The sequence below is a fragment of the Leptopilina boulardi genome, unplaced genomic scaffold (genome assembly GCF_019393585.1).
Source record: "Leptopilina boulardi isolate dan_hultmark-lab unplaced genomic scaffold, ZJU_Lbou_2.1 LbouV2_123, whole genome shotgun sequence".
Taxonomy (NCBI): Eukaryota; Metazoa; Arthropoda; class Insecta; order Hymenoptera; family Figitidae; genus Leptopilina; species Leptopilina boulardi.
The window spans coordinates 2,890,105-2,903,370 of NW_026137667.1; the positions used below are offsets into that span (position 1 = coordinate 2,890,105).

Consider the following 13,266-nt stretch of genomic DNA (forward strand, 5'->3'; position numbering starts at 1 on the left):
ATCGATCAAACGGGAAATTACAATAATCGGAAATGTTTTCATTCTGGCGCCAAAATGTAGTGCCAACAAGTAACATATAACAAAGTCAAGTGTTAATGTTTATTTTCTATTTAAGTGTTTTTTTTATTAATTAAAAATCAGTTATTTTGACATAAAAATTATTATAACCATGAAGGATCTTACTCATTATTTTGCTGATCCATTAAAATCACCGGATACACAATCCACAGTATCTAAAGAGGTTAATGATGTAAAATTATCAGAAAAATCAACGAAATCTAATTCTACTACGAAAAAACGTGGAAGAAAAAAAAAGAAATCAACATCTCCTAATTGCAATGAGTCAAAAAAAAATAAATGTGAGTTAGATATAGAAATTAGTAAACCTACAGCTAAAGCTATAAATGGTGGTGGTATTGGTATGGATAACAATGTACATAACACTCCAACAGCAACTTGTGTAAAGGATAAAAAAGAAAAAATTATTAGTGAAGGTTCTACAGATTTGAACTCTGAAAAAAATGTAAATAATCTTTCTCCAGACAATTTAGAAAGAAAAAAAAATAATGCCACAGAATCCCAACAGAATGGACATGAAACAAATGGTTTTGTACAAAACAATGAAAATGGTTGTATTATTAAGAATGATAAAAATGAAGAAAACAATGGAATGTCACATGTGGAAAAAAATGAAAATTCATCGGAACAGATTTTAGAAACAGTGGTAAGATTATTGTTATTTTAATCTATTGTAATTATTTTTGAAATTAAATTAAGAATTATTTTTATTGTATAGAAACCGGAAGATTCTAAAATTCAAAAAGAGAAAAAGAAAAGACGTAAAGAAAATGTAAAAGCCCTTGCTGATAAGAAAGGATTTACTAAACGAAAAGAAATGGAAGATAAAGAAACCGAAGAAATGGAAAAAACTTTACAATCACGTAAAAATGTATTTACTGATGTTCCAAAGAGAGATGAAAATCTACCTGAAATTGTTCACAAACCTCCAGCATATAGTTTATTAAATTATTTCAGGTAATTAAAAATTTCACTCTGTTTTTTTTTTTTTTTTTTTTGATATTAGAAATAAAAAAAACCTTTAATTTTTCGCTATTTTCAGTAAATCAACACCAGAGCAGAGATTAAAAGAAGAAGCAGCAAAATGTAAAATATCCGTTAAAGCCGATGTACATTCTCCCAAAGAAGATATCTCAGATACACCACCAAATTCTACACCAATATCGCGTCCAAAAAATTCCCAAAAAAAGAAAAAAAAAGCTGAAATAAAGAAAGCACTCTCTCAAATGGATGAAATACAATTTATAAGATCTGAAAGTATAAGCCCACCGCCTGTGCTACAAGAGAAGAAAAAAATCAATAAACCAAAATGGAAAATACAGTTTCAAAATGATAATTTTGCAGGTAAATTAATTTTTATAATCAAAAATTTGTCAATTTTTCTTTTTTTTATTTCACCAATGATGCAAAAAAAGCGCAAGAGTCTCCTGAATATTTTCTTTCAGTCGATGGCAATGATTCTTTAAACACTTTGATCGCTGATAAAATAATTATAATAAAATTGAAAAGAATTTCCATTCTTAAAAAAATAAATTTCACATTTTATTTACAGATTCTGGAAATGACAGTGAGACTTCATCTCCAAAACGAAAATTAAAAATACAAAATGAAAATAAAAAATCAGATGAAATTAATGATAAAACATCAACAGTTTTAAAAGCAATTGAAAATGCAACAAAAGTAGAAAATTCTGATACAGAAATTACACCAACAAGAAGATCTCTAAGATGTAAAGCACGTAAAAAAATAAAAGATACATTGAATATTGATGATTGTAACGAATTGGACAAAGTCGATAAATTGAAAAATTTGGACTCTAAAATTAATGATAATAATGAATCATTTGATGGTGATATAATAATTCTTAAGGAAGTTGAAACAAAACGATCGGCACCAGAAAAAATTGCACCACTTTTTATTAAAAAACGAAAATTAGATCCAGCTGTTCTTGAAGCTCGTCGAATATTTTTACAATCAGATATGATAGAAAATGAAAATCGTCCAACAAAACGAAAACCAAGTCCCATTCGTAATCCTACATTACCATTTCCAATAATTACACACATTACTCAGCTGGATTCTGAAAATAATCATTTTGAAACTAATGAAATTAAATTACCAATGAAATCAATTTCAAATTATTTACTTTCACTGGATGTAAGTAAATTTAATAATATGACAAAGATCAATTGTTTGCCTTTGGAACGATGTTTAACGACTTTTGACACAACCAATTTGAATATTGAAGAATCATTGAATGAAATTGAAACACGTTGTAATGATGCAAGGAAAATGTGGAAAAATATATCGTTAACGGGAAAAGGTGAAAATTTAAAAAAATCTCCAAAAGTACGTACATCAAAACGTCGATCATCAAGTAAAAAAATTGTGATTGAAGAAGAGGAAAATGTCGATAATGTTTGGATTCATAAATATAAACCAAGAAGCATTGAAGAAATCGTTGGCAATGAGGAACCAGCAGGAAAATTGAAAAATTGGTTAGAAAAATGGAAAATACCATCGAGAAGAAATATTGATAATAGCGATGATGATGATTTTTATTCGTCTGATTGTTCGAGTACATGCTCTAGTGCTGATTATAATCAAGTTGCAATTTTAATTGGTCCTTACGGCTGTGGAAAAACTGCGAGTGTTTATGCAGCCGCTGAAGAATTAGGTTACAGGTACTTTCAAAATTTTTATTTACTTTAAAAAATTTTTAATTACAAAAAAAATTAATTTAATTTTTTTTTTCTCCAGTATTTTGGAAATAAATGCCTCATCTCGACGAACAGGTAAGAAAATTCTCAAGGAATTGGAGGAAGCGACAAAATCGCATAGAATTAAAAAATCAGATATGAAGCAAACATTATTAAAATCAAAAGTTGAGGAGAAAAAAATTCCTCAAAATTCATTGATACTGATGGAGGATGTGAATATTATTTTCGAAGAAGATGAGGGTTTTATTTCGGCCGCTTGTCATTTGGCTTCGAATACAAAACGTCCAATAGTTATGACTTGCAGTGAGAAATGTTCTCATTTAAATAAATTAGCACCCCAACAAATTCAAATTAAATTCCAAAGTACTTCCGGTGATCGTGCCTCGGCTTTATTGGAATTGATTTCCCTGGCTGAAACTGGACGAAAACTCTCCCTCTCTTGTGTTGAGGTAAATAATCCTTTTCTTTTTTTGTAAATTTTCATTTTCTTGAAATTAAATTTCTGTTTTTCTTATTAGAATCTTTTGGCGAGTGGCGATTTGAGAAAAGCTTTACTTCAACTCCAGTATTTATTGTCAACTGGAGATTCACATGTTTTACCACCTTTAGTCGATACTCATAATCGTAATGGTATTTCTCTTTGGCAAAAAGTCCCTCAGTGTATATATAAATCGGCAATTAAGGAAAGTAAACGACGAAAGAAAATATCATCACAGGAAACTGCCAAGGATGTGGATATTTTGAATCAAATAGCCAATGATCTTGAGAATGTATCATTAATATCAACATTAATTGAACTCGATGATATTTCACTTAATTATCAAAATTTAAAATCAGTTATGAATTTATCAATAACTGAGGATATGAGATCTTATTCACATACAAAGAGTATAAGTTCAAATATTGCCGATTGGTTGACTAGTGAAATAATGCAAAAAAAAGAAGATACCGAACAAAATTCAACGAAAATTTTATCATCAATGCTAAAACGAAGAAAAGCTGTTAATGGCATAAATTCCGTATTATCGACAATAACCTCATTTAATGATCAAAGAATTTTATCAGAAGATTATTTACCCAGTATTCGTACAATTTGTAGAGCTGAGGAATTACGAAATTCTTCAAATAATAAAAGGGGAAATAGATTTTTTCACTATCTCAATGGAACAAAATTACCATCAAATTCCACGAATATTCTGACAGCTTCTTGTAAAATTTTTCAGGAGAAATCAGAATAATTTTTTTTAAAACGATCTCTTGTGTAATATATCCTTTTTTTAAGATAAGTATTTTTATAAAAATAACGCATTCTATAAAGTGCCTCTGTAAACATTTTTTTTTAAGTTTTACATAGCATGTCACGAGTCATATACACTCTACATTTTTGAAATTTTTGTAAATTTTAGATTTATAAAATGTACAGATTGTAAAGAATTAAAAATTAGATTTAAATTAAAAATTGCAAAATTATTCATAAAGACAAAAAAAAAAAATGTAAATTGATCTTTAGACTAATAGAAATTTTTTTACTAAATTTATTTACTATTTTATCTTCAAAATAAATAATGAAAAGTAATTATTGAATAAAAAATCAGATGTAAAATCCTTTACACTTTTATTTAGATAGCTGGAAATAGTAAAATACAAAATTATTATATCAATACTCAGATTTTTATATGATGCAATTTGCGATTCAATTCTTCGAACTTGAGAATTTTGCGAATAAAGAAATCACCATAACGATGTGCAACTTTAGTATCAGCAATGTGGATCATATTATGATCAATATAAAAGTCCAACTATAATGAAAAAAGAAAAATTAGTAACTATTTTTAATTTTCATTTATAACTTTTGATTATTATATTACCTCAGAACCGGATTGGAATCTTCCATCTAATCCAGATGCGCCTTTGGTCCAAACAATATTTTTCATTTTATGCTTAAAACAAAGTAATTGAATTGTTAAAGTATTGACTTCCTTTTCAATTTCCCAATTTTCATCAGCTCTCGAACTACAAATAAATGTCGCGAGTTTTGTCAATGGCAATGTTGTATAAAGTTTCAAATAAGAACGAATTGTTGGCAATATTTTTTGTTGAACAACTTCATCCATAAATACTTGTGTTTGATGTTTAATAGCTTCTTTGCCGTAATCTTCTTTTTTTCCAGTTGTTGGTGGAAGTAGTGATAAGAATTTTGGACAAGCAAAAGTGAAACTAGTCTCAAATTCTTTTAAATCACCACATTGCATTTTATACATTTTATCATGATAATTCTTTTCACGAAGTGCTTGTGTTAATCCTTCATCAATGCATTGAGGATGAAGAACAAGACAAATTGCCAATAATACCAACATACGATCAGTTTGCTTGTTGATTTGATCATTTTGATAACTTGGTGATGAGAACAATTGTTTAGTTCGTTGAATATAAAGCAAAATACTCGAGAAAGTTCGAATTGCATCAGCGTATCTAAAAATTGTAAAAAATATATTTAGAAAAAAAAACAATGAATTGTTTTATGTATTTTTAAATATTATTAACAAACCTGCGCATCATCATGTAAGCAAATCCTACATAATAAGCAGTTGAAATTTGACATCCAGGAACATGAGAATAAGCATTTTTCTTGTATAATTCAACATTTTCAAGAACTTTAATTGCTTGATAATAATCACCAAGAAGTGAATGAAGTCTCAATAGGCCAACAATTGAGAAATATCCCAACATTTTATATAAAGAATGTCGGCCAAATCCTCCAGCAACTGAATCAGGATCACCTCCACTTGCATAGACTTCAAGTTGACTTTTAATTTTTGATTTGTCAACTAAATAATGTAGAACATTTAAAATACAAAGAACGTCCCAAACTTTATTTTGTGAATTTAAAATTGACATTTCCTCAGCATCAGAATCTTTGTTTGAAGTAAGATTTGCACGATATTGCGTGAATGATTGAAATTGATAAACAAATTCATCAATTAATTCCCAAAGCCATTGATCTGGTAATTCCAATTGAACGGGATTCTCTGAATTAAGAATATAATTAAATAAATCACAATAATTGTAAAATGATCCAAATCGTTGATCGAGTGTTGGTCCCGTTAAATTGGCATAAATTTGACGATAATATAATTCTTTATAAAGAATCAAAAAAACTGGATCATTGTCAACTATGTGTGCAACAGCATTTTCATCAGGCCATGATTCTTGTTTGAAATACTGTTCAGTTAGTTTTGGAAATGAATTCTCATAAAGATTTTGTACCTCAAAGATCATGCTCTCATTAATACAATTTCTAAAATATATCAAAAATTTCCTAACGGCGTCAGGAACTGGCAGTGAAGCTCTATAATTTCTATTATATGATTCGACATCATCTTGTTGAGCATATTCTTCTCCTCCGTCATACTGTAATATATTTAAAATAATTAGTAAACAAATTATAATGAATGGATATTAATATTTAAATTGAAATAACATTACCTGGTCATTAAAATCGTCGTACATGATGATAATATGTGTTTAATAATAAAATTAAAAACGACAGAAGGTTATGACATTCAATGAACCACGCGGCGAGAGGTTAGAACTTCCCAGTTACAGTGTTGCCACTTGTCCAGTTCAAAAAATTGACAAACTAAAATTGTTTCAATACAACCAATGACAGCTGGTTTTTTGGACAAATAACTCCGTTTGAAAACGAGTATTGAAATTTGAAATTATTTAAATGATTTAAATTAATTATTTATAATTATTAAAATTAAAATCAGTTTATTAATTTATACCTAATTCTAAAACAATTAGAAAATTTATGTTTAAAACTATATATCCAAGGATTTATAAATATTGATAAGTGATGTGTGCATGTATAGATCGTATATGTATATTTGAGGTTATGTTTATGAAAGTGCGAAGTGTCAATAATTGTGTAATCTGTGATATATTTAATGTTTTTACATAAATAATTTAACTTCTAACAATAAAAATAGTGAAGGAATTATTATATGTTATTAGAAAGTATATTGTCACAGAATCAATTTACTAAAATAACGAACTATTGTTAATTCTGTTAATTTTGAGTTTATTTTTTTAATCATGAGTGGTGGTATAGCACCTAGTAAATCAACAGTGTATATTTCAAATTTACCATTTTCATTAACAAATAATGATGTTCATAAATTACTGGAGAGTTATGGAAAAATTGTTAAGTAAGTTTATATATAAAAATTAATATTGTACTCACGTTCAAATATAATTTTATTTATTATTGTTTTTCAGAGTAACCGTAGTCAAAGATAAATTAACAAGAAGGAGTAAAGGTGTGGCTTTCGTTTTGTTTTTAAAATCAGAAGAAGCTGCCTCATGTGCCAAAAATTTAAATAACACCAAGGTAATTTATATATATATTAAACATTGTATACATATTTTAATTAATATTTTCTTTTTCTTTTCAGATTGGAGGTCGTACTGTAAAAAGTTCAATAGCAAAAGATAATGGTCGAAGTACAGAATTTATAAGACGCAAAGATTATCCTGACAAATCACGTTGTTATGAATGTGGAGAAGAAGGTCATTTATCTTATCAATGTGAATGTAATACACTAGGTTCTCGGACTCCACCGCCAAAAAAAGTGCGAAAGAGAAATCCAAAATCAAAAGATAATGATGAGAGCAACATTAATTATTATGATAGCGACAGTGATGAAGAAGCTCGAGAACCAAGAGGCGGTGGAGATAAAGATGAAAATGTTACAGAAGAAACAACTGACGATGAGACATGGAGTTCGTCTATCAGAATAGAAGTAAGAAAATTTTATTGTCCTTTTTTTCTTGTATTTCAATAATCTTTAAAAAAAAAATTTCATATTTTAGCAAGAAAAACAAGAACTTGAAAGGTATAGACTTAAAGTTGTAACTGGACATTACAATGAATCACAAGAGTCGATCAAAAAGAAACGTTTCAAGAAAAGTAGCTATTTTAGTGATGAAGAAGAAACATTTGAAGATTAATTAATAATTTTAATTTATATATTAATTTCCAAAAATGGTAAGTTTATTTTTTAATATTCAAATACTTGAATAATATTTTTTTAAAGATAAATTTAAAAGAAATGAAGTCTAAAAAATCTACAAAAATGTATATAAATATAAGAAATATTTATTATTTCATAGGAAACATGAAAGTAACTTATTTAATAATTATAACATTTTAAATGTAATCAATGTTTTAAGACAATTTGATTTTTTCAATTAGTACGGTGATTAATAAATTCACTCGATTCTGGACATAAAGTGAATAAATGACCTTTCTTTTGGCATTTCATGCAATTTTTCCCAAAAGCTGCACATTTTCTCTCAACATCAACATGAGATTGTCCACAATTTTTACAAAATGTTATCATTCGAAATGGACATTTCCAATAAAAATGAAATAATCCATCGCACCTAGAGCATTGCATTCCAAAAGCAGGACATTGATTTTCCGCATGATTTATTCCACATTGAAGACAATCAATTATATATAGATGTTTGCAAGTCTTTGCAAAATGATTAAGATCATTGCATTTATAACATCGTTGTTGATTTGCAGGACACACACCGTGTGATAAATGATATTGACCACAACAATTATTATTATGACGTAAGTCTGAATTTCTACTTTCTAATTTATGAAGAAAATTTTCTCTCTTCTCTCGATTTTCCTGATTTTCATGGACATTTACCAAAAAAATGATTTCATTCATATTTAAATGTTTAAGATGAAATGAATTTCGAATACAAATAATTTCCGTTATGATCTCTAGAAAATTATTCTGTTTTAGATCATAAATAATTTTTTCTTTTACTGCAATGTCCGATGTCTCACATCCAAAATTCTTAGCTTCAATCTAAAACGTAACGTTTTAAATATTTTTAGACTTATTACAATAATTTATATTTTAAGGGAAATTTAGAGGAAAAAAAAAATTCTTATACCTACTTTTAAACGGTTTATGTATTCTTTAATACTTTCCGTCTTTATATTTCTTGGAAATCGATGTAGATAGAAAAAAATATCCAATTTATTCAATAGAAGATCAAAATTTTGTTCATCAAGACTATTGTGGAATACAAAATATTCTGCAATTATATCTAAACCATAAGGTCCAATTACTTTTTTAAGTATAAGCCCTAAAATTTCAGAAGACTCCACTTTTATTGTTTCATTTTTAATTATATTAAAAAATTTCTCTTTCCAAATTGTCCATTTATTCCAATCACAATGTCTTGGTAAAGGATCAACATTGTAAGTGACTAAATTTTTTTCTCTACTCTCACAACAACCTGTAAAAATTAAAAAAAAAACAAATTTTCCAACTGTTAAAATTTGTTTGCACACGCATGCATTGCCATTAATTTAATAATAAATATTTTGCCAATATTTCATGAATAATTATGATAACATATGAAACTGTAGGTAATTATTAACATATTAATTATATAAATATTCATATTTTTGAGGTTATGTTTACCCATTTTTTTTTTTTTGTTGAAAATTTGATAAACACAAAGAAAATACTTTTATTCTTTTTACGTAATTAATGTACAATTATCAAAATTAACACTTTTAATGTGTTATTTATAAATAATTAATACTTTATACACAATTATTTACATTGTTTACATAAGTCTACCGGTTCAACCGGCTTCAATTAATGGCACAAATTTTGCAATTTCAGTTCAGGTTAGTTTGATCAAATTAGAGCTTTTTTTTTGGTATAATAATAAAATAATTATTTTTTATTACAAATTGAATATTTTATTAAAGATTAACTATACAAATTTGTAGAAAAATACAAAACAACTATAATAACACATGTATTTATATTAAAGAAAATATTTATATCAAAAAATATTTTCAAGTACAAATCGTAAAAAAATACAAAACATTTTTTTTTATCTGTAGGACAACATTGATCGTTAATCAATAAATTTATTTGATGTAACAAATTGAATTTGTTAATAAGTCTTATAATTCAGTATTTTAAGTTTATGTAAAAAGAAATATACATAATATATTTTTAGTTTGAAATGGCATTATTTTACTTTCTTATTATTACTATACGACGAGGTCTTTCAGTTTGTGAGCGAATTGTTTGAAGACATTTCCAATGAAAATGATTATTTTTATTGCACCTAGAGCATTTAAGACGAAAGGCATCGCAGTTTTTTTCAAGATGACTTATTCCACAATAGCTACAATCCATGATGTAACGTTTATTGCATACTCTTGCAAAATGATTTAAATCGTTGCAAATAAAACATCTTTTCCCTACAGCAACACAATCTTGAATTCGATTATGCTGTAGTCCACAACAATTTTGATTATACTGTGAAACACTGTTGCTTAATTTTTCTTTTAAATAATTTTTCTTTGCTTCTATCGTTTCTCTATTATCGTATACGTCTATTAAAAATGTTACTTCTTCAATATTTAAACATTTCATATCTTTTATATCATTTCTCATAGAAACGTGTCGAATGATCATTTGCAGAAATTTAATATTTTTTAAATCATAAATTAAATGTTCTTTAACTGCTTGTGCTGGACGTTGACTGCCCATTTGTATTGCAAAGTCCTGTTTAGAGAAAAATAATTATTGTATTTAAAAATCATATTTAGAATAATAATAGATTAAAATCTTACCATTAATCTTTGAACGTAGTCTTTTATTTTTTCTTCTTGATTTCTCTTAATACAATTCAAGTGAAAAAATAAATCCAATTTTCTTAAGAGAACATAATAATTGTGCTTTTCGTTATTATCAATACTGAAATTGTTAATAATCTCCTGACCATAATAACCAATGGACTCTTGGAGTTTGAGTCCTAAACGATTTGGCAATTCCGTATTTAATTTATCAGCAATAATAATTTGAAGATTTTCTTTCCAAGCAAGCCATTGTTCCAAAGAAGAATCATTTGGTAAAGGTGGAATATTATAAGATTCTTCACTACTTAACCCACAACCTATTTATTTGGCAAATATTAATTTTTATAAAAATTATCTCATAAAATAAAACTTACTCATTATTAGAAATTGTAATTACGTACCCATTTCTGCAATTAATTATCATTAGTGATAACTAAAAAAAGTAAAAAACAAAACAACTACACTATAAACATAACCTTTTCAAGATATACTCAAAGAAATGTAAAGGTCAGATCACACCCACGCGAATTGTCATCGTAAAACCGTGTTTTTTTATTTTCCATATACTCATTATCATATTTTGTTTTAATTTAATAGATTTATTTTTATTTTTAATAAGATTTTATTCCCTTAAATATTAATAAATTATTTTAAGTCTTTAAATTATTATTTATATTATATAATTCAAATTTCATTATTTTCATGTTGGTAGAAGTGCGAAAGATTAATTTGGTTTTCAGGGTTGGCATTACTTTTCACTGTATCAACGACAATAGAGAAGAAAGTGTGTAGCTCGTTTGGAAAACTTTATATCTTTTAATAACGTGTAGATCTTAATTTTGTTTATTAGTATTTTGCAGTAATTAAGTTTTATTTTATCTAAATAATTAGTATTTCATAAAAGTTTGTTAAAAAATATAAGTATTTTTTGGATAAAATCGTCCATGTCATATCGTCATTGAATAACGTTTTTGGCAATATTAAATTGCATAGAATCTTTTATATATTTCAACATTTTTACATAAACAAGATTAGTTTTGCATAAATAATTAATATTTCGCAAAATAATAATGAAAAATCAAAAAAGAAATTTGCAATTTTGACATGAGCTCATAACCTCAATATCATGGAAGCCATCTAGCGTTGTTACAATGAACTACTCTGAAGTCAGTTCTTATTATTTACGTTAGATGGCGTTTTGCTTACTTTTTGAAAATTTTTGTACGCAAGTAGAATGTGGGTTGTAAAATCTTTTTATAATTAATAACGTAAAAGAAATCGATTTAAAGTACTAGATACCAGTGAAAAGCTCGAGTCAATTTTGAATTTTCATGTTTAATAAATCGGAGTGTTGTATGTAATTTGCGAAGTGTTTTATTGAAATGATTTTCAACTGTCAATTCAGGTAAATTTTTAAACGATATTATAAGTTAATTAATTCTTAGTTTTATAATAAAAATTTCATAAAACTAATAAATCGATTTTATTAGTTAATGTGTTTATAAATGTATTTAATTTACATATATGTTTATTGAATATATTATAGGTTATAGTTTTACATGTGTGTTATTGTTACTTTAACTTTAAATATTTACATTTCATAGAACAAGTGAAGCTTCGTATCGCAAATTTCAATTTTAATTACATTCCCAATATAGATATCAGTGTATTAATTGGTTTTTTTTTTAAATTAATGTTTTCTATTTATATTCATGGAATTTTGAGACCAGGTAGAAATTTTGTGTAAAAAGGGTTGCATATTCACAGGGGTAAACAGAGTACTGCATTATCATCATTTTATAATTATTATAATTATATTTATAATATAATCATCATTTAATAATTATAATTATAAATTAATAAGATATATTTCTTATCATGAAACTTTTTACATATATTTTTTTTATGCAGTGATAGAAATTATTTGTTTTTTTTCAGCATCTAATATAATGCTTTAGAAAAATAATTAATTGCATTATTAAATTTTAATATAATTTTTAATTTTTCAGTTCATACTCAAAAAGGAAGCAAAATAAGAAGAGGAAGGATATGGATGAAGAAAAGCGGTCCCAGCATACTTCCGGTTTTTTTATGACCTTTTTTTACGGAAGTATAACTCCCGGTCTCCGCAGAAGTGCATTGAAGAAGGAGGGATCTCCGGGAGTGACCCCGAAGTGGCAATGCAGCCATCGCTCCGACGTGGGATTCATCGAATGGTCAGTCGATTATTATTTAACCCTTTTTCTGTTTCAAAAAAATTTTATTTAGCAATTTCCAATTTAAATAAATTAATTTTTTTTTAGATATAAAAAAAAAATTAGCAATTTGAAACAGAGAAGAAATTCTAATAATATATTTGATATTTTTTATAATAATTTGGTTTCTCTAAAACATAAATAGGCAGTTACTTTTTATGATTGCATATTTTGCAAAATAGAATTTTTAATTACAAATTCTAAAAGGAATGAGGGTAATATAATTTTTGAATTTCACGGATATTAAAATAATTTTACCTGTTGAATGATATGGTTTCTTATCAGTAATATTAAACAATCCAGCATTTTTTCACATAAAGCCACTATTATTCTCGGTCATTGGACTCTATAGAACAGTGTTGGATCCAAAGGGAGAGCCACGGGTGTTTCCCCCCCTTCTTATACCAATCTCAAACACCTAAATTTACTGAGACTTTAAACTGATAAAAATTATTATATCACAATCCAAAACATGAACTACATTATTTTAAATGCTTCGAAACATTTAAAATAATAC

The 13,266-nt window shown here is 26.7% G+C and overlaps 5 protein-coding genes across 5 annotated transcripts; 2 read left to right on the forward strand and 3 right to left on the reverse strand.

Annotated features, from left to right (window-relative positions):
- The first annotated feature begins 33 nt into the window (after positions 1 to 33).
- LOC127289827 (ATPase family AAA domain-containing protein 5) lies at positions 34 to 4,182 on the forward strand. Its single transcript, XM_051318025.1, has 6 exons — positions 34 to 724; positions 797 to 1,035; positions 1,121 to 1,422; positions 1,631 to 2,762; positions 2,839 to 3,247; positions 3,317 to 4,182. Exons 1-6 carry the CDS (start codon positions 170 to 172, stop codon positions 4,034 to 4,036), a joined length of 3,357 nt encoding a protein of 1,118 aa, XP_051173982.1. The 5' UTR covers positions 34 to 169; the 3' UTR covers positions 4,037 to 4,182.
- Positions 4,183 to 4,396: 214 nt separating this feature from the next.
- Positions 4,397 to 6,431, reverse strand: LOC127289937 (eukaryotic translation initiation factor 3 subunit L). The gene is made up of 4 exons (XM_051318241.1): positions 6,285 to 6,431; positions 5,347 to 6,209; positions 4,667 to 5,270; positions 4,397 to 4,597 (listed from the first exon to the last, which is right to left on the reverse strand). Exons 1-4 carry the CDS (start codon positions 6,306 to 6,308, stop codon positions 4,463 to 4,465), a joined length of 1,626 nt encoding a protein of 541 aa, XP_051174198.1. The 5' UTR covers positions 6,309 to 6,431; the 3' UTR covers positions 4,397 to 4,462.
- Positions 6,432 to 6,693: 262 nt separating this feature from the next.
- LOC127290049 (zinc finger CCHC-type and RNA-binding motif-containing protein 1-like) lies at positions 6,694 to 7,953 on the forward strand. The gene is made up of 4 exons (XM_051318429.1): positions 6,694 to 7,009; positions 7,080 to 7,191; positions 7,256 to 7,603; positions 7,674 to 7,953. The coding sequence occupies exons 1-4, from the start codon at positions 6,897 to 6,899 to the stop codon at positions 7,809 to 7,811; spliced, it is 711 nt and encodes a 236-aa protein (XP_051174386.1). The 5' UTR covers positions 6,694 to 6,896; the 3' UTR covers positions 7,812 to 7,953.
- On the reverse strand, positions 7,942 to 9,510 carry LOC127289997 (uncharacterized). The gene is made up of 3 exons (XM_051318336.1): positions 9,314 to 9,510; positions 8,782 to 9,125; positions 7,942 to 8,689 (listed from the first exon to the last, which is right to left on the reverse strand). Exons 1-3 carry the CDS (start codon positions 9,315 to 9,317, stop codon positions 8,048 to 8,050), a joined length of 990 nt encoding a protein of 329 aa, XP_051174293.1. The 5' UTR covers positions 9,318 to 9,510; the 3' UTR covers positions 7,942 to 8,047.
- A 64-nt stretch (positions 9,511 to 9,574) lies between these two features.
- On the reverse strand, positions 9,575 to 11,019 carry LOC127290017 (uncharacterized). The gene is made up of 3 exons (XM_051318371.1): positions 10,896 to 11,019; positions 10,489 to 10,811; positions 9,575 to 10,420 (listed from the first exon to the last, which is right to left on the reverse strand). The coding sequence occupies exons 1-3, from the start codon at positions 10,897 to 10,899 to the stop codon at positions 9,884 to 9,886; spliced, it is 864 nt and encodes a 287-aa protein (XP_051174328.1). The 5' UTR covers positions 10,900 to 11,019; the 3' UTR covers positions 9,575 to 9,883.
- Between the last annotated feature and the right edge of the window lie 2,247 nt (positions 11,020 to 13,266).

What these genes read in the sequence shown, in the direction of transcription:
- LOC127290017 (XM_051318371.1), bottom strand. An exon ending in ACTACGTTCAAAGATTAATG is followed by an intron (nt 10,421 to 10,488) that starts GTAAGATTTTAA and finishes TTCTCTAAACAG; the next exon opens with GACTTTGCAATACAAATGGG.
- LOC127290049 (XM_051318429.1), top strand. Translation starts at nt 6,897, where the DNA reads ATGAGTGGTGGTATAGCACCTAGTAAATCAACAGTGTATATTTCAAAT. An exon ending in AAAATTTAAATAACACCAAG is followed by an intron (nt 7,192 to 7,255) that starts GTAATTTATATA and finishes TTTTCTTTTCAG; the next exon opens with ATTGGAGGTCGTACTGTAAA. An exon ending in GTTCGTCTATCAGAATAGAA is followed by an intron (nt 7,604 to 7,673) that starts GTAAGAAAATTT and finishes TTCATATTTTAG; the next exon opens with CAAGAAAAACAAGAACTTGA.
- LOC127289937 (XM_051318241.1), bottom strand. Translation starts at nt 6,308, where the DNA reads ATGTACGACGATTTTAATGACCAG. An exon ending in ACGACGATTTTAATGACCAG is followed by an intron (nt 6,210 to 6,284) that starts GTAATGTTATTT and finishes AATATATTACAG; the next exon opens with TATGACGGAGGAGAAGAATA. An exon ending in GCTTACATGATGATGCGCAG is followed by an intron (nt 5,271 to 5,346) that starts GTTTGTTAATAA and finishes TACAATTTTTAG; the next exon opens with ATACGCTGATGCAATTCGAA.
- LOC127289997 (XM_051318336.1), bottom strand. An exon ending in AATACATAAACCGTTTAAAA is followed by an intron (nt 8,690 to 8,781) that starts GTAGGTATAAGA and finishes GTTACGTTTTAG; the next exon opens with ATTGAAGCTAAGAATTTTGG.
- LOC127289827 (XM_051318025.1), top strand. Translation starts at nt 170, where the DNA reads ATGAAGGATCTTACTCATTATTTTGCTGATCCATTAAAATCACCGGAT. An exon ending in AACAGATTTTAGAAACAGTG is followed by an intron (nt 725 to 796) that starts GTAAGATTATTG and finishes TTTATTGTATAG; the next exon opens with AAACCGGAAGATTCTAAAAT. An exon ending in TCTCCCTCTCTTGTGTTGAG is followed by an intron (nt 3,248 to 3,316) that starts GTAAATAATCCT and finishes TTTTCTTATTAG; the next exon opens with AATCTTTTGGCGAGTGGCGA.